We start from the raw sequence: 18,632 nt of genomic DNA, 5'->3' as shown, positions 1-18,632 counted from the left end.
TAGGTCGCATTCTGTATCATACAGCTATGAAGGTTATATATTTAGAACCACCTGCTTGATAGGAATCCAGTGATGTCTGTGTCTTGAGTGTCGTAGAACTGTCTAGTTGTTTGTCTTCTGACTTCTAAAACAGAATGAATAATTAATGTTAACATATTACCAGGAAGCTCTACAACATCATTTGTTTTAAAATCACACCAAGATTGTTTTAAATGATGAAATGTTTGAAAACTGACCCCAGGTTATTGTGGGATCTGATTTGGATTAATTTGCTACAGATTTTCATGTGAATATTCTCAAATCTGCATGAAACAATTTATGCTTTTTCCCACCAGAAATGTTTCTATCAAACAGATTTATTGCAGATAAAAGGCTTTGAGTGATTACGTAGTGCATTCCCATGTACCGAATGAAAAATGCAAGTTAAATGGGTTTCCATCTCATTTTCACACGACTGCAAAACCCTTTGAATAAAAGTGTCTGCTAAATGGCAGATATATCCACTGATTATACCAAACATTTGGAACACCTTCCTAATATGGAGTTGGACCCTCCCTTTTTCTCCTCAGAACAGCTTCAATTCGTCGGGGCATGGACTCTGCAAGGTGTCAAAAAGGGTAAAAAAAGGGATGCTGCTGGCCCATGTTGACTCCAGTGCTTCCAACAATTGTGTCAAGTTGGCTGGATGTCCTTTAGGTGCAGTGGAGGCTCCTCAGAGGAGGAAGGGGAGCCCCATCCTGAGTGATTTTCAGAAAAATAAAAAAGGTAAAACATTTAGAAAGTTATCCTTTTCAGATAAAACTATACTAAATATAATCACGTCACCAAATAACTGATTAAAACATAGTATTTTGCATCCTCCTCTGGGTACATTGACTTCAATACAAAACCTAGGAGGCTCATGCATGATTCTCAAGCCCTTCCATAGATTAACACAGTAATTATGACAACTTCCGGAGGACGTCCTCCAAACTATCAGCTCTTGCAGCATGAACTGACATGTTGTCCATCCAATCGAAGGATCAGAGAATGAATCTAGTACTGAAAGCATAAGCTACAGCTAGCTAGCACTGCAGTGCATAACATGTGGTGAGTAGTTGACTCAAAGAGAGAAAAAGACAATAGTTGAACAGTTTTTAACAAATTTGGAGAAGCAAGAGAGAGAGAGTTTGTCATTTATTTTCCACTTTCAGTTTCACTTACTTAGCTAGCAAATGCAGCTAGCAAGTGTAGCCCACTCAAACACCCGGCTCAAACAGAGGGATGCTATGCTAAAAAAATTGTCCTCCCTCATCTTAAACCGCATTGACTGCCACTGTTTGGGTGGTGGACCACTCTTGGTACACATGGGAAACTGTAGCGTTGCAGTTCTTGACACAAACCAGTGCGCCCTGTTCAAAAACACTTAAATATTTTGTCTTCCCAATTCACCACCTGAATGGCACACATACACAATCCATGCCTCAATTGTCTCAAGGCTTAAAAATCCATATTTAACCTGACCTCACCTTCATCTACACTGATTGAAGTGGATTTAACTAGTGACATCAATAAGCTTTCACCTGGATTCACCTGGTCAGTCTATTTCATGGAAGGAGCAGGTGTTCTTAATGTTTTGTATACTCAGTGTATAGCACTACAGATAATCAAGTGCTATTTGCATGTGATGCATTTGCTCTGTTGTTTTCAGGATGGTTTGTATCTTATGGAGCGTGGCTTTAAGGGAATAGTATGGTCACATCTAGATTAAAACAAATGAAAAAAATTAAGAGTAAATGTGTATTAACACACTAACTATTCATAGAAGTATTTATTCATAATCTACATATTCATATTAAGCTTCTACGTCTGTGTACAGGAACGTATTATTTGTAAGACGTAAGAGAAAATCTATCAGCTTATTGTTACAAATTTTTGACGTTATTTTCAATACAAAAAGTGTAGTAACTTGTTTCCAAACTGCGTTACCCACTCCAGTCATCAAATGACGGATGTGCGTCTTTCCGACGATGCTTCTTGCGTGACGTATAATGGACGGGACGCTTCTTCAGGAACAACAACACGGCTACTCTTTCAACCACCTCGGTAGCTTGCTAGCCAACATACAACTGAAAGATTAACATGGTCTAAAGCGTCAATGTACATTAGCTTATCTCGGTGTTTTGAACACATTTCTGTTGACGTGTCAACTGGTTAACTTGAACCTAATTTGCTTGTTCAATTTGCAAACTTGTTAAAGATTGATGCTGAGCCTAGTACTAGGCTAGTCGCTAATGCTAACTAGCTAGCTAACATCAATGACCATGAGTTCACTAAACTACTCCTACCCTGCTAAAGAAGATGAGGTTTGCTTTTTGGAGAAAGAAGCTCTGGCGCTGAACATTGTTGTGGAAGAAAATGAGGATATTACAGTGAAAGGAGAGAAAGAACCTTTCAGAATGAAAAAGGAGGAAGAGGAGGTTGTTATAGGGAAAGAAGAGAAAGAACCGTTTAGAGAGGATGAGAATGCTCTCTCAATAAAGGTGAAGAAGGAAGACGTTTTGGGAGTGAAAGAGGAGACAGAAGATCAGATTAACACCAGTGAGTACTGTCTTAAAAACAGGGGCACAAACTATGCAATTGTTGAACTAATGTGTGGTTTTAAAGGGGCATTCTACTGAAGTTCTACACTTGAATATGTTGTTCAGTACTCTATAATGTGTTGACGGGTCAATCTGCCATTGGTACATATATTTTGGGGTCTTTTAAATTAGATTTATTGAATTCTTCAAAGGCACCCATTTTGTCGAACAACCCTTTAACATTTGCATTTTAGGCCCTTTTTAGAGATATTCATGCCTCTTGTAAGACCCTATGATTTTAATAGACGGTCATAAGTTTACCACCTCTTTTGATGTTCTCATTCACACAGTTGAGAGACATGACTATTGTGGATCCTCTGGGGAACCTCAACAACATCCTGATGCTGACGAGGCAGAGAAGAGTCTCTCCAGATCAGAACACCAGATGGTACAGCTTGGTCTGGTCTAGCATACAGCTTGCTCTATCAGGGGCTGGGTTTCTGTAAAGCACTTTATGACAACAGTGACATCAGCATCTATAATGATATGTGTCTGTGCCCCCTCTTTATGGTTACCAGGACAACGCTAGCCCTTCCTCCCTCCTGGAGTCCCCGTGTCGTGCCTCTCCTGGTAGCACCTCACTGCTGGGTATGAAGAGGTTGTCTGTGCTGCTGGTGGACTGCAGGAAAACAACGGGGCTGAGTGGAACTGTGAGAGGAGGAGAAGAGAAGAAAAGATCAGATTTGACACATCGAAGTAAGTGCTGTAGTTTAGTTTGAACAAATAAAATAGATCTGCCCACTGGTATCTGTTACCAGGACAACCAGCAGAGTTCTGTTCTAACATGAAAATAGACTTGTGGATATGGATGTTATGAATATCATAACACTGAAAAAGGATTCTGCCAATGAAAAGAGAGAAACCAATAGACCGTATTAAAACCTTGATGAAAAAGTTAGCTTAAGAGAGAAACTTTCAAGATGATCTGAGGTAAGGAGAATGTTTAACAAAAACCTTTCCTTAAAACGTTATGGATATTACATTGCCTGTCCCAGTCAACCTCCAGACACTTCAATTTGGCCTGTTTTTATTAATTAACTAATACTGGAGGAAAGCTGTGATCAGGCTGCCCACTCAAGAGAAAGCTTCAAACTGTAACTAGTGCCTGCAACCTGGTTCAGGTTATCAATCAACCTACCAGGATAGTTACAAAGAGCATCGGAATGAAATCATCAACATGCTTTGATCATATCTTTACTAATGCTGCAGAAATGGGTTTTAGAGCAGTATTCAAATCCATCAGATGTAGTGATCACAATATAATAGCCATATCAAGGAAAACCACAGTTCCAAAGGCTGGGCCTAATATTGTGTATAAGAGGTCATAAAATAAGTTTTGTAGTGATTCCTATGTTTTTGATGTAAATAATCTGTTTGTCCGTGGTGTGTAATGATGAGCAACCAGACGCAGCCCTTGACACATTTATGGAACTACTTATCCCAGTTACTAAATAAGCATGCACCCATTAAGAAAATTACTGTAAAACGGTTAAATCCACGTGGATTGATGAGGAATAGAAAAATGGTATGGTGTAGAGCAGTGGTTCCCAAACTTTTTATAGTTCTGTACCCCTTCAAACATTACGTACCCCCTCTAGCACCAGGGTCAGCACACTCTCAAATGTTGTTTTTTGCCATCTTGTAAGCCTGCCACACACACTATATGATACATTTATTAAACATAAGAATGAGTGTGAGTTGTCGTCATAACCTGGCTCGTGGGAAGTGACAAAGAGCTCTAATAGGACCAGCGCACAAATAATAATATAAAAATAAATAATTTCTTTTTATTTAACCATCTTACATATAAAACCTTATTTGTTAATCGAAAATTGTTTATAACTTACCACAGGTTAATGAGGAGGGTGTGCTTGAAAGGATGCACATAACTCTGCAATGTTGGGTTGTATTGGAGTGAGTCTGTCTTAAATCATTTTCCACACAGTCTGTGCCTGTATTTAAAACGTGTCTATACTTTGCCCCTTGATAACCAGCGCACTTCTGTATGTTGTAAAAGCGTGACATGGTCGCTGCCCATATCATTGCATAGTGCAGAAAATACACGAGAGTTCAGGGGCCTTGCTTTAACAAAGTTAACCATTTTCACTGTAGTGTCCAAAATGTCTTTGAAGCAGTCAGGTATTCCCTTGGCAGCAAGAGCCTCTAGGTGGATGCTGCAGTGTACCCAAGTGGCGCCGGGAGCAACTGCCTGCACGCGCGTTACCACTCCACTATGTCTCCCTGTCATGGCTTTTGCGCCATCAGTACAGATACCAACATGAGCAGCAGCTACGTTTGGCTACATACGGACCGTTAGTGGAATTCCCGTGAGAGAGTAACGGTTAATGTGATTGGATGTTAATTATTTGACTAGGCTACCAACATTGTGTTGTTATTTCGCCGAACACTAGATGGTTACATTTTTTTTGGCAGTGTAACGAGGCTACTCAAGTTAGAAAAAAAAACTTGCCCAAATGCATAGCCCGGTTGGAAAATCTAAATGGACTGTTTGAAAATGTGAATCACATTTCTATTTAGCATACCCCAGTTTGGGAATACCTGGTGTAGAGGGAGGAGGCAAAAGAGATGGCAAATAGGTCTGGCTGTACAACTGATTGGCAAACGTATTGCAAATTGAGAAATCATGTGACTAAACTGAATAAAAAGAAGAACGAACTACACTATGAAACAAATATAAATTACAAAGAATGATTGTAAAAAGCTTTGTAGCACCTTCAATGACATTTTGGGCAAAAAGGCAAACTCTGCGCCATCATTCATTGAATGAGATGGCTCATTCATCACAAAACCCACAGATATTGCCAACTACTTGAATGATTTTTTTCATTGGCAAGATAAAAAAAAAAAACTTAGACATGACATGCCAGCAACAAACGCTGATAGTACACATCCAAGTATATCTAACCAAATTATGAAAGACAAGCATTGTAATTTTGAATCTGTAAAGTAAGTGTGGAAGAGGTGAAACAATTATTGTTGTCTATCAACAATGACAAGTCACCGGGGTCTTACAAAGTGGATGGAAAAGGATTGAGGATAATAGCGGACGATATTGCCACTCCTATTTGCCTTAACTTCAATTTAAGCCTACTAGAAAGTGTGTGCCCTCAGGCCTGGAGGGAGGCAAAAGTCATTCTGCTACCTAAGAATAGTAAAGCCCCCTTTACTGGCTGAAATTGCTGATTAATCAGCCTGTTACCAACCCTTACATTCTTTGTAAAAATTGTTTGACCAGATACAATAAGATCATAGTCTGCTGCTGGAAAAACTTGTGTTATGGCTTTACACCCCCTGCTATATTGTCTAACAGAACACAGAGGGTGTTCTAGAATGGAAGCCAGTCCAACAGAATCAGGAATTCCCCAGGGCAGCTGTCTAGGCCCATTACTTTTTTCAATCTTTACTAATGACATGCCACTGGCTTTGAATAAAGCTATGTATGAGGATAACTCCACACTATACACGTCAGCTACCACAGCAACTGAAATGACAGCAGCACTTTACAAAGAGCTGAAGTTAGTTTCAGAATGGGTGGCAAGGAATAAGTTAGTCCTAAATATTTCAGGTAACCTTAAGTTACATTGGTCTACTATGCTAATTCTGTAGCTGTATTGTTAGGGGGATAAAGATAAATATTTTGTTGGGGTGCCAGGCAAGTATTAACCTGCTGAAAGGAAAAGAGTAGAATAGTGCTACCAGACACACATCAGCAGAAGATACTGAGTATAGTGGAGCCTATTGGCCAGATAGCCAGTGGGGAGAGAACATAAGACCCACCATATAAAACACCCATCACAGCCCAGGGGTAACCCAACCAATAATAATGGCAGAGAAATTTAACGACAACTTAATTGGCAAGAAAGAACCCAGTCATCAACATTAGAGGATTTGCAACAATCTGTGTTACCTCCCAGTGGTGGAGTGCAGGTGGGTAATCATCTGTATTACCTCCCAGTGGTGGAGTGCAGAGGGGTAATAATCTGTATTACCTCCCAGTGGTGGAGTGCAAGGGGGGTAATAATCTGTATTACCTCCCAGTGGAGGAGTGCAGGGTATGTGTAGGTGTGTTCATAGACAGAGGCCTTAAAATGTCCCAAAATCTTCTCTGCCAAATGTAAACAGTCCCACACAAAATCAATACAATTCAAATGGCAATAAACATGAGCGCTCACGCAAACTCCCTTTAACTAAAATGTCACACCAACTACAACTGGCAGAGGAATAATAGTCTAACAAACATTGAAAGGATAAAAAGAAAGTCTGCAGCAGTGAAAAGCATTAGAGGGAAAATGAGAGAGGAGGGTCTGGGCTGTTGACTTCAGTCTGTCCGTCTGAAACACCTGATGGTGTGTTTTTCAAAGCTTCACAACAATGTTGCTACTCCACCACTCACACAATGACAGGAGCGGTCCCAAAAAGACTACAACCACGACCTAGAGGGGTAACACCGGCGATGGACTTAAACACTTCACAACTAAGCACGCTGAAAATAAACAAGTTCTGCAGAGTTGCACACACTGTCAAACTTCCGCGCCAACCAATAGCACTTCCGGCTCTCTGTGGAGAGCTATCTTTATTTCCTCCTTCCTGACTGCTGATGCGCTCTTAAAGTGGCAGAGCACAGTGAAGGCTCCATGCAGGATTTCGCCACAATTTCTCTATATAAAATGGCCCATAATTTTAACACAAGCAGAGATCCTGGAACTGATATACCCTTACAGTATATTATGTTCAACAATATATATAAACATCTAAATATATATATATTTATTTCAATATTCATGTTTATATTTTTCAATATTCATGTAAGAAATGTTTGAATGAAATCTGAATACTACTCATATTACAGAGCAAGTGGTAAAGATTCATATGGCAACCGTTGTTGGAGGACTGTAGTATCTAATGATGAAACATTATGGAGTCTTAAAGGAGGACTGGGATGGAAGGAAAGGGGATGTCTAGTGTTACGAATCCCTTTGGCCCAGCGGTCTAGGGGGGATGGATACGAGATTCGTAACATAAATCATGCAAATTATAATCGTGACAAGTAACAGTGAGAACCAAAAACCACAGACAACTGAAATCTACCGTCAAACTCTAAAGGTTTATTGCTAAACACACGGTAAAGGAGTGTGAGAAACGGGGCTGAGCTGGACCCAAGCAAAGAAACAATAATCCAAAACACCCCTAAGCTAGACTAGCCTATTTCCACAACAGCTAGCTAACTAACCAAAAATACATTGGGTGGTCCGCCCAGTTCTAACTAGGGTACTTAGACAAAGTATTCCTACGGGTAATGTATGCCCATGGGCGACTTGTCTTAGTACCCCCTTTTCCCACCAAACAAACAAACAGTCAAACAACAAAACAATACTCACAGGATTACCGGACAAATGTGACATGTAGTTGAAAAAACAAAAGAGATCAATACAGAGAGGGGGACACAGAGAGAGATTGAGAATGAACACAAAGATTGATCTCACAGAGAGAGATTAAACACAGAGTGATAATGAGCTAGAGAGAGAGCAACTGACTGGGGTTTTTAAACCAAGGGAAAGGGGCTGTGATTGGGTGAGGAAAGGGGAGCAGGTGTCTTCTGATTGGGGACTTATGACTGATCGGGGAGTGATGATTGTCACCTGTGAGGGGAGAAGGAGAGAAAAGAAACACACATACAGGATACATACACAGGATACCTGTATCCGTAACACTAGTCTGTCACAACTGAATCCATTCACCCTAAACGTGTCTTCCGCATTGAACCCAACCCCTCTGAATCAGAGAGGTGCGGGGGCTGCCTTTAACCGACGTCTACTTCATCGGCGCCTAGGGAGCAGTTGTTGTTGGGGGTTAACTGCTTTGCTCAAGGGCAAAACGGCAGATTTGAACCAGCAACCTTTTAGTTACTGGCCCACCACTCTTAAAAGCTAGTCTACAAATGTTACAAATGTTACTTCAATTAATTATTTGTCAATGATGCTTTAAAGGAGAAGTTTACACAAAATCCAGAATCTACTAAGTGGTTCCATACTATGAAACTAGTAAAGTGGAGTTTGCCCTCTCCCCCTCTCTCTCCCTGTAGTGTTGTACTGAAACATCTGCAAGAATGTGACTCATGACGTTGCTGGATGCGGACTTCGCTCTGCTACTTTGCCAGTTAATTTGTTATTTTATTAAAGTTATGGCCTTTGTCTTTCAGCTGGAATTTCTTTATTTATGTCTGAGAAAAAAACACTTTTCAACCCGTAAAACATATACATTCATTTTTTTGCTGAGTTAATTTGGATCTTTTTCAGGACCCTGTCTTTCAAAGATAATTCGTAAATATCCAAATATCTTCACAGATCTTCATTGTAAAGGGTTTAAACACTGTTTCCCATGTTTGTTCAATGAACCATAAACAATTAATGTAAAACATATACAAATATGATGATGTCATAATGAATTCATGACACGTGAATGAAAAAGCCTTTTCATACTTCATAACATGGCTATATACATTATTATATACACTATATACATTATTATATACACTATACACATTATTATATACACTATACACATTATTATATACACTATATACATTATTATATACACTATATACATTATTATATACACTATACACATTATTATATACACTATACACATTATTATATACACTATACACATTATTATATACACTATACACATTATTATATACACTATATACATTATTATATACACTATATACATTATTATATACACTATACACATTATTATATATACTATATACATTATTATATACACTATACACATTATTATATACACTATATACATTATTATATACACTATACACATTATATACACTATACACATTATTATATACACTATACACATTATTATATACACTATATACATTATTATATACACTATACACATTATTATATACACTATACACATTATTATATACACTATACACATTATTATATACACTATACACATTATTATATACACTATACACATTATTATATACACTATATACATTATTATATACACTATACACATTATTATATACACTATACACATTATTATATACACTATACACATTATTATATACACTATACACATTATTATATACGGTGCCTTCGGAAAGTATTCAGAACCCTTGACTTTTTCCTTTTTTTTCCCCGTTAATCTAATTTCAAATTATTATTTTTTTTAATATTCCTCATCAATCTACACACAATACCCCAAAACAGGATTACATTTTTTCTTGCAAATGTATTACAAAACAGAAATACCTTATTTACATAAGTATTCAGACCCTTTGATATTCGAAATTGAGCTGAGGTTCATCATGTTTCCATTGATTATCCTGTGTAGCGACGCTCCCCATCCAACCTGACAGAGCTTGAGGGGATCTGCAGAGAATAATGGGAGAAACTCCACAAATACAGGTGTGTCAAGCTTGTAGCATCATACCCAAGGAGACTCTAGGCTGTAATCGCTGCTAAAGAGGCTTCAGCAAAGTACTGAGTAAAGGGTCTGAATACTTATGTATATGTGATATTTAAGTTTGTTATTTTTAATAAATTAGGAAAAATTTCGAAAAAAGTTTTTGCTTTGTCATCATGGGATATTGTGTGTCAATTGAAGAGGGGGGAAAAAACTATTGAATACATTTTGGAATAAGGCTGTAACCCAGCAAAATGTGGAAAAATCAAGGAGTCTGAATACTTTACGAGGCACTGTAAAATACTGAAGAAAAATATAAATGCAACAATTTCAACGATTTACAGTTCAAATAAGAAAATCAGTCAATGTAAATAAATTAACGAGGCCCTAATCTATGGACTTCACATGACTGGCTAGGGGCGCAGCCATTGGTGGCCCTGGGAGGGCATAACCCAGAACAGCTAATCAGAATTAGTTTTTCCCCACAAAAGGGCTTTATTGCAGAGAGAAATACTCCTCAGTTTCATCATCTGTTCTTGTGGCTGGTCTCAGACGATGTGGAGGTCCTGGGCTGGCGTTGTTAACCGTGGTCTGCGGTTGTGAGGCCAGTTGGATGTACTGCCAAATTCTCTAAAATGATGTTGGATGCAGCTTCTGGTAGAGAAATGAACATTCAATTATCTGATAACTGCTCCAGTTGCATGCCAATTGCACGCTCCCTCAAAACTTGAGAGATCTGTGGCATTGTGTTGTGTGACAAAACTGCACATTTTAGAGTGGCCTTTGATTGTCCCCAGCACAAGGTGCACTTGTGTAATGATCACGCTGTTTAATCAGCTTCTTGATATGCCACACCTGTCAAGTGCATGGATTGTCTTGGCAAAGGAATAAATGTTCACTAACAGGGATGTAAACAAATGTGTGCACAGAATTTGAGAGAAATAAGCTTTTGTGCGTATGGAAGAATTCTGGGATCTTTTATTTCAGCTCATGAAACATGGGACCAACACTTTACACATGTTGCGTTTATATTTTTAGGAACATCTACCCAAAATATGTCATATAATTTTTTACTTTACACAAAATATCATGACACTAATGATAGTCAAAATGTAAAATATGTTTGAACGTCTAAATAAATACAAAATCTGTTCTGTCGACCCTTTCAACAACGGGGAGATGTTACTGATGAGCTTTGTGTCTGTCTCCAAGTTTTGGACTTCCACACAAAATTACTTATTTTAGGTTTAAGGAAGTGTGTAGGTCACATTCTGTATCATACAGCTATGAAGGTTATATATTTAAAACCACCTGCTGATAGGAATACATTACTTATTTTATTCATTCAGTTTTATAAGTATCCTAGAACTAGACAGTTCTATGACACAGACATCACAAACATATTATCAGTAATTACCAGGAAGCTCTACAATATCATTTGTTTTAAATTATGAAATGTTTGAAAACTGGCCTCGGGCTATTGAGGGATCTGATTTGGATTAAACCTCATAGCAAGGCAGTTTTATGATGTGAAGATTTCACACTGGTCTCTCTTAAAATTAAGCAATGTCTTTGGCAGGAGGAAAACCAAACTTGGAGGAACCAAAGACATCCAAACCAGCAAGACAACACCTCTACTCCCAGATTGGAAAGAGTTTTACCAAGTTAGGAAGCCTGAAAAGACATGAGAAGACACACACAGAACCGAACCCACAAAATTGCGCCCAGTGTGGAAAGAGTTTTAGCCACTTAGGAAATCTGAAAGCTCATGAGCGAACACACACACGGGAGAGGCCTTTCCATTGCTCCCAGTGTGGAAAGAGTTTTAAGCGGTTAGACACCCTCAAAACTCATGAGCAAATACACACAGGGGAGAAGCCATACCATTGCGCCCAGTGTGGAAAGAGTTTTAGCCAGTCAGGAAGCCTGAAAGTTCATGAGCGAATACATACAGGGGAGAAGTCATACCTTTGCGCCCAGTGTGGAAAGAGTTTTAGCCAGTCAGGAAGCCTGAAGGAACACATGAGACTGCACACAGGGGAGAAGCCTTACTACTGCTCACATTGTGGAAAGAGTTTTAACCATTTAGTTAGCATGAAAAGACATGAGAGGATACACACAGGAGCGAAGCCACACCCTTGCTCTCAGTGTGGAAAGAGTTTTAAGCGGTTAGACACCCTCAAAGCTCATGAGCGAATACACACAGGGGAGACACCTTACCATTGCGCCCAGTGTGGAAATAGTTTTAGCCAGTCAGGAAGCCTGAAAGTTCATGAGAGAATACACACAGGGGAGAAGCCATACCATTGCGGCCAGTGTGGAAAGAGTTTTAGCCTTTTAGAAAGCCTGAGAGTTCATGTGAGAATCCACACAGGGGAGAAGCCTTACTGATCCTAGTGTGTGAACTCATATTTTACATCACATTGACTTAAAATTCATCAGAGAACATACACAGTGCTCCCATTGTCTTATATTGTTGACTGAGAATGTGTTTACTTGTTTATACCAATGTACAAAGTATACTCACAAATATATGTGTATGTTTTTATTAGAAAGCATGAATTGAATATGGAGTATGTCAGTTTGAATATAGAGTAGATCAGATTCCATGTGTTTAAATGGTCCTTTTTTAAACTCTATGTGTGTGTTGATATGCATGTGTCATTCCTCCAGCACTACAGATAATCAAGTGATATTTGGATGTGATGCATTTGCTCCATTGTTTACATTTGCATTGTTGGCCCACTGATGATTTAATGACATGAAAATATTCAGACTGTAATGGAAAATGTTAATTGTATGCGTGTCCACATAACTGATTATGTAACTAACCTTGTGAAACTGTCCTATTATAATCATCCTGTGTTGCAAACCAATTTTCACTTGTGTCCTTGTATGAATAAATTCCCGCCCAGGAACAGGAAACTATAAAGATATGTGCTCATCACCCTGTGCTTCAGGAATTCAGACTGTCTACACTGCGCTGTGTAACTCTGTTATTCTTTCTGAGCTCAGAAATAAAGAATCTTGGTTTGACTTGGACTCCAGCAGATCCTTATTGTATAATATCCACCACAACTCGCCCACAGATTGCTGTTTATCATTGTTGAAGAGTTCCTCGTTCGACTTTATTGGGGGCATTTACAAACCTCCCCCTGGTTAAATAAACATTGTTTCCACGTCATTTCAACAAAACAAATCCATGTGATGATGATGTTAGATCAATGTTGAAAACTGACTGGATTTGTAAAAAGCCATCAACATCAGAAATCTGTATTTATTTTTCACCCAACTGGCAACCTAAATCCAATGACAGGTGACATTTTGTGTTGATTTCATGTTGAATTCACTTTAGTTGACGACTCAAAGAAATGTAAATAGAAACTAGATGTTGAACTGATGTCTGTGCCCAGTGGGCTGGTTTGAATAAGCGGCAGGCGTTGGATCAATATCCACCTTAGTAGCTACATTTCCATGCAACTTGCGACAGATTTTCATGTCAATATTCTCAAATCTGCATTTAAAAAATTACGCATTTTCCCACCAGAAATGTTTCCATCAAACAGACTTATTGCGGATAAAATGCTTTGCATGATAATGTAGTGCACAAAAAAATACTTTTGTTGTTAAATTCCCATGAACTGAATGAAAAATAAATTGGTTTCCATCACATTTTCAACTCTACTGATGGTTTGTAAAAGCGGTTTTATATAAAATGTGAACATGGCACGTGCACTGTAGCCAGCAGCTCACATATACAGTGCTGGTAGGCTACCTACATGATGAGATTATTATGGATAAGAGAGATATTTTATTTATCAAATGGCAACCAAGCATCGATCATCATGTCACCAGAATAAGACCATCACAATGTATTGGAACGGAGCATCAAGCTCATCACCTCCACTTTCACCCCCCTGTGAAGTTCATAACTTATTTCATCTGTAGCCTAATAAACTACATGGGTTCCCAAGTCGTAGTGGGAGGACCACACAATATATCATCATGTGAATCCAAGTTAACTAAGATGTGATGGTTATTATATAAATATTTGCTCATAAAGGAGTTTCCACCGCTATTTCTCACTAAAACGTTTTTACTGACACAAAAAGACCCCACTATGTCAAACGAACTAACAAATCGTCTGTCGGCATTTATAAAAGTATTCAGGCATATCCTGTTTCCATCTGCCCGGTCATTACTTTTGAAATGGTTGGATCAATATCCACCTTCATGATATGGATGAAGCCTGGTTTGGAATGTCTGAGTCGTTCTATCTGATGTCATAAATCACCCCTCTGATAATCAGGTGATATTTGGAATGTCTGAGTAGTTCTATATGATGTCATAAATCACCCCTCTGATAATCAGGTGATATTTGGAATGTCTGAGTAGTTCTATATGATGTCATAATACACCCCTCTGATAATCAAGTGATATTTGGAATGTCTGAGTAGTTCTATATGATGTTATAATAAACCCCTCTGATAATCAAGTGATATTTGGAATGTCTGAGTAGTTCTATATGATGTCATAATACACCCCTCTGATAATCAAGTGATATTTGGAATGTCTGAGTAGTTCTATATGATGTCATAATACACCCCTCTGATAGTGATACATTTGCTCCATTGTTTCCATTTCAGTTGGTTTCCCACTCTGATGATTTATATCTGACAGAGGGGCTTTAAAGGAATAGTATGGTGACATCTTAGTGTGGCTTGAAATAAATAGGAGTATTAATTATGAACTCCTACAGCAACAATACACTGCAGCTTTGACATCAAGAAGAGAATGGGCTGATGGGTGGTGGTGCTACTCTATAGGTAAGGCTGTCCAATATGAATGTTCAATACACACAATAGGTTGATCAGTAGCCAGTTAGCTAGCTGCTACAGTCCAATATGAATGTTCAATACACACAATAGGTTGATCACTAGCCAGTTAGCTAGCTGTTACAGTCCAATATAAATGTTCAATACACACAATAGGTTGATCAGTAACCAGTTAGCTAGCTGCTACAGTCCAATATGAATGTTCAATACACACAATAGGTTGATCAGTAACCAGTTAGCTAGCTGCTACAGTCCAATATGAATGTTCAATACACACAATAGGTTTATCAGTAACCAGTTAGCTAGCTGTTACAGTCCAATATGAATGTTCAATACACACAATAGGTTGATCGGTTGTCTGTTAGCTAGCTGCTACAGTCCAATATGAATGTTCAATACACACAATAGGTTGATCGGTTGTCTGTTAGCTAGCTGCTACGTCTTTAGGACACTATTCTGGTGGTCAACACACACGCTACTCTCCTGAACAAACCTATCCTGTCTGTAGGAAAGCTAGCAGAGGTCATGAACCATGACTATGCCCATGTCCAATTGGTTTGATTGTAACTGGAGGATTGTCTCTGTGAAGTTAGCTCTTCCATGGACCACTTGGCCATGAATAGAATCCCCTCATATCTAGTGCCCCTCTCAGTGGTGCACGACATATTGACCTCAGCTACTTCAACCACGATAAGGCCGTTACAGTCACATTTGGCCTATAGTCTGGGGTTGGCCATCCCAATACACGTTGATGTTGATCGTAATGAAGTGGGTTTTCTACTGACGCTGCCGGTTGTTGAACTGGAGAATATCTATAGATTGAAAACGGTTTTCAATGTAGGATTTTGGAGCGACAGTACCCACGTAAAGATTGCCACGCCCCCAGTTGTAGCTTACCAGGAAAACAACCCAGTGAATCAGATTAATATTGCAGGATTGTTGCTTCCATCAATGTAATTGTCTGCATCATTTCCAATCCCCCATATCTTTTTTTTGTAAATATATATATCCATATACATACACATATGCATACATATATACATACACATACCTGTATAGATATACATTCTTTTTTAGAATATACCTTTATTATTCCCCGCAAACCCTACCACCCTTCCCCCAATTGGAGTAAACTAATAAACAATAACACTTAAGCTTCTACCTTCAGTTTATACATCTTATACACATTTTACAGACACAATCTATTTTACAATAGTTATATTTTGTTTGTTTTTAGTCCTTCCTCTATTTCTGATGTCCATCCAGTTTGATTTCTATTTGCAACTGCTATTCACAAAAGTTCTGAACCTATATACATTTTTACAGACCCCGTATGTTTTACATTGATTATCTTGTTATTAGTCTCACCCTTCAGCTCCATTCAACCCCTCCCATCTATCTCTCAACACCATCCATTTTGGAATTCTATTTGCCATATATTTTTCAACTGTGCTGTGATGCTTCACAAAAGTACTGAACCTTTCTATTCTCATAGCTTCTACAGATTGTAAATTAAACAAGCATTTTTGCTAAAATAATAATTATATTATTGAAAGATTGACTATGGCTTTTCAAATCACCCAGTATTGCTATCTGCAGCGTTAGTTCTAGGCAAATGTTGCAATTCTTCAGCCATTCCTGGACCTGTGACCAAAAACGAGCTACATATGGACAATACCAAAATAAATGATCTAATGACTCTACCTCCTCACAGCAGAATCTGCAGAGCTGGGAAGATTGTATCCCTCATATATATAACATTCTATTGGTTGCAAGAATTTTGTATAGTATTTTAAATTGAAAAATTTGAAGTTTTGAATCCGCCATTGTTTTGTGTTTCAATTCATAAACCATGTGCCATGGAATGGGTACATCGAAAATCTCTTCCCAACTATTTTGCAATTTATATGGCACAGCTGTCAGTTTTTTGGTCCTTAAATGAAATTGGAATATGTTTTTATTTATCACACTTTTCTTTAACCATTTATGTTCTTTAATGCAGGGCCGACATACAAGTTCCTTACTTTTTTCCCTTTCTACTTGCCTCTTCCATTTTTGTGGTAATGCTGCAATTAGTTGGTTGTAATTTTGGGTAGAGCAGACATTTCCATATGTCTGTGTTAGCTGCATGTGTGACATAACTCCACCAATCCTATTTATGATATCATTCACTAAAATTATACCTTTTTAAAAAAAAATTGTTTTGTTTTATCAATTATTATATTTGAGATTAACCACAATATTTGTTGTACCATGACTATATCCAACCCAACTCCATGTGTTACCACTATCATGTATCCTACCATGACTATATCCAACCCAACTCCATGTGTTTCCACTATCATGTATCCTACCATGACTATATCCAACCCAACTCCATGTGTTGCCACTATCATGTATCCTACCATGACTATATCCAACCCTACTCCATGTGTTTCCACTATCATGTATCCTACCATGACTATATCCAACCCAACTCCATGTGTTGCCACTATCATGTATCCTACCATGACTATATCCAACCCAACTCCATGTGTTGCCACTATCATGTATCCTACCATGACTATATCCAACCCTACTCCATGTGTTGCCACTATCATGTATCCTACCATGACTATATCCAACCCAACTCCATGTGTTGCCACTATCATGTATCCTACCATGACTATATCCAACCCAATTCCATGTGTTTCCACTATCATGTATCCCACCATGATTATATCCAACCCAACTCCATGTGTTGCCACTATCATGTATCCTACATGGCTGAAGCTTTGATCCAGTGGAAGTACTGAGGAGCAGGGAGGTTAAAGGTCATTTCAGGATACAGCTGTTACTCTAAACTATCCCTAGATAATACAGTAATGAGAGAAGATGTGTAGAATATTTAGGGCCCTATAACATCTCAATCTATATATAACATCTCCATCAAATCCATTTATTTTCATCCAAATTCCGTTCTTTGTTTTTTTTCTCAAATTTCATTTTCTATGTTTAGTTTTTATAGGTTTCTGATTCACAACTGGATTGATGCAAATAATCATGATATCATTCTGCCAGGTAAACATAGACTACTTTGTACTTAACATTTAATTGACAATGTTTTGGGAAAGCTTTTCCATCAACCAGAAGATGGTTGTCATTAGCATCATCGCTAACAGCTACACATAGTGGTAAACAAACGCACCCAGACAGGGGCATTTCCTGGCTGTTTCCTCTTCAGAAAGTTGAAGGAAAATACTAATCACTTAGGCAAATTTAACAACGACTTGCAGGCAGCAGGTTCAGAATAACTATGAGAAAAAATGCATACAAATTATACCACCACCCAAAAGGGCACTTTAGAGACAGGACGGGTAAAGGGGCATGTGCTCTACACAGGTAGAGTCCTATCTGTCCATGTTGCCTCTTGCAACGTTTTCATTGTTTTTGGGCAGCCTTATTTGAGGTGTTATTATGTGTTGTTTGCGATGAGCCTTGGTCAATTTATCTCTGAATATGCCACCCTCTTCAATCTCTCACCTAATCCTGCCTAATGGGCAGGTCAGACCTGGAGTAAAGTATTGGCTGTAAGAAGTAAGAGAAAACATAACATCTGGTTGTTTTTAAATTACTTCTTATGACATTGTTTGCCAGAATAAAGATTGAAATTAAGATTTTTTTCATATCTCCGTTACCCACTCCAGTCAGCAGACGGCGATATGAGTCTTTCAGGTTATGC

At 38.4% G+C, this 18,632-nt stretch overlaps 2 protein-coding genes across 6 annotated transcripts in view; both read left to right on the top strand.

The window, feature by feature from the left end:
• Positions 1 to 18,632, top strand: part of LOC115178195 (zinc finger protein 658B-like) — a 1,063,446-nt gene that overhangs the window by 587,845 nt on the left and 456,969 nt on the right. The gene's annotated exons all lie outside the window — the stretch shown is intronic.
• Positions 1 to 18,632, top strand: part of LOC115178191 (zinc finger protein 501-like) — a 141,359-nt gene that overhangs the window by 18,892 nt on the left and 103,835 nt on the right. The window contains exons 4-5 of one of the 5 annotated variants that reach the window (XM_029739275.1): positions 3,140 to 3,317; positions 11,656 to 13,112. The exons of the other annotated variants lie outside the window; for them this stretch is intronic. Coding sequence (XP_029595135.1) covers positions 3,140 to 3,317; positions 11,656 to 12,467 — 990 coding nt within the window. The 3' untranslated portion in view covers positions 12,468 to 13,112. Of the gene's footprint in view, positions 1 to 3,139; positions 3,318 to 11,655; positions 13,113 to 18,632 lie in introns of those variants that run through there. 5 annotated transcript variants of the gene reach the window in all.

This window comes from Salmo trutta, chromosome 38 (genome assembly GCF_901001165.1).
Source record: "Salmo trutta chromosome 38, fSalTru1.1, whole genome shotgun sequence".
Classification (NCBI taxonomy): domain Eukaryota; kingdom Metazoa; phylum Chordata; class Actinopteri; order Salmoniformes; family Salmonidae; genus Salmo; species Salmo trutta.
Note: the sequence above shows the minus strand (reverse complement) of the source record. Positions and strands in the feature narration are given on the sequence as shown.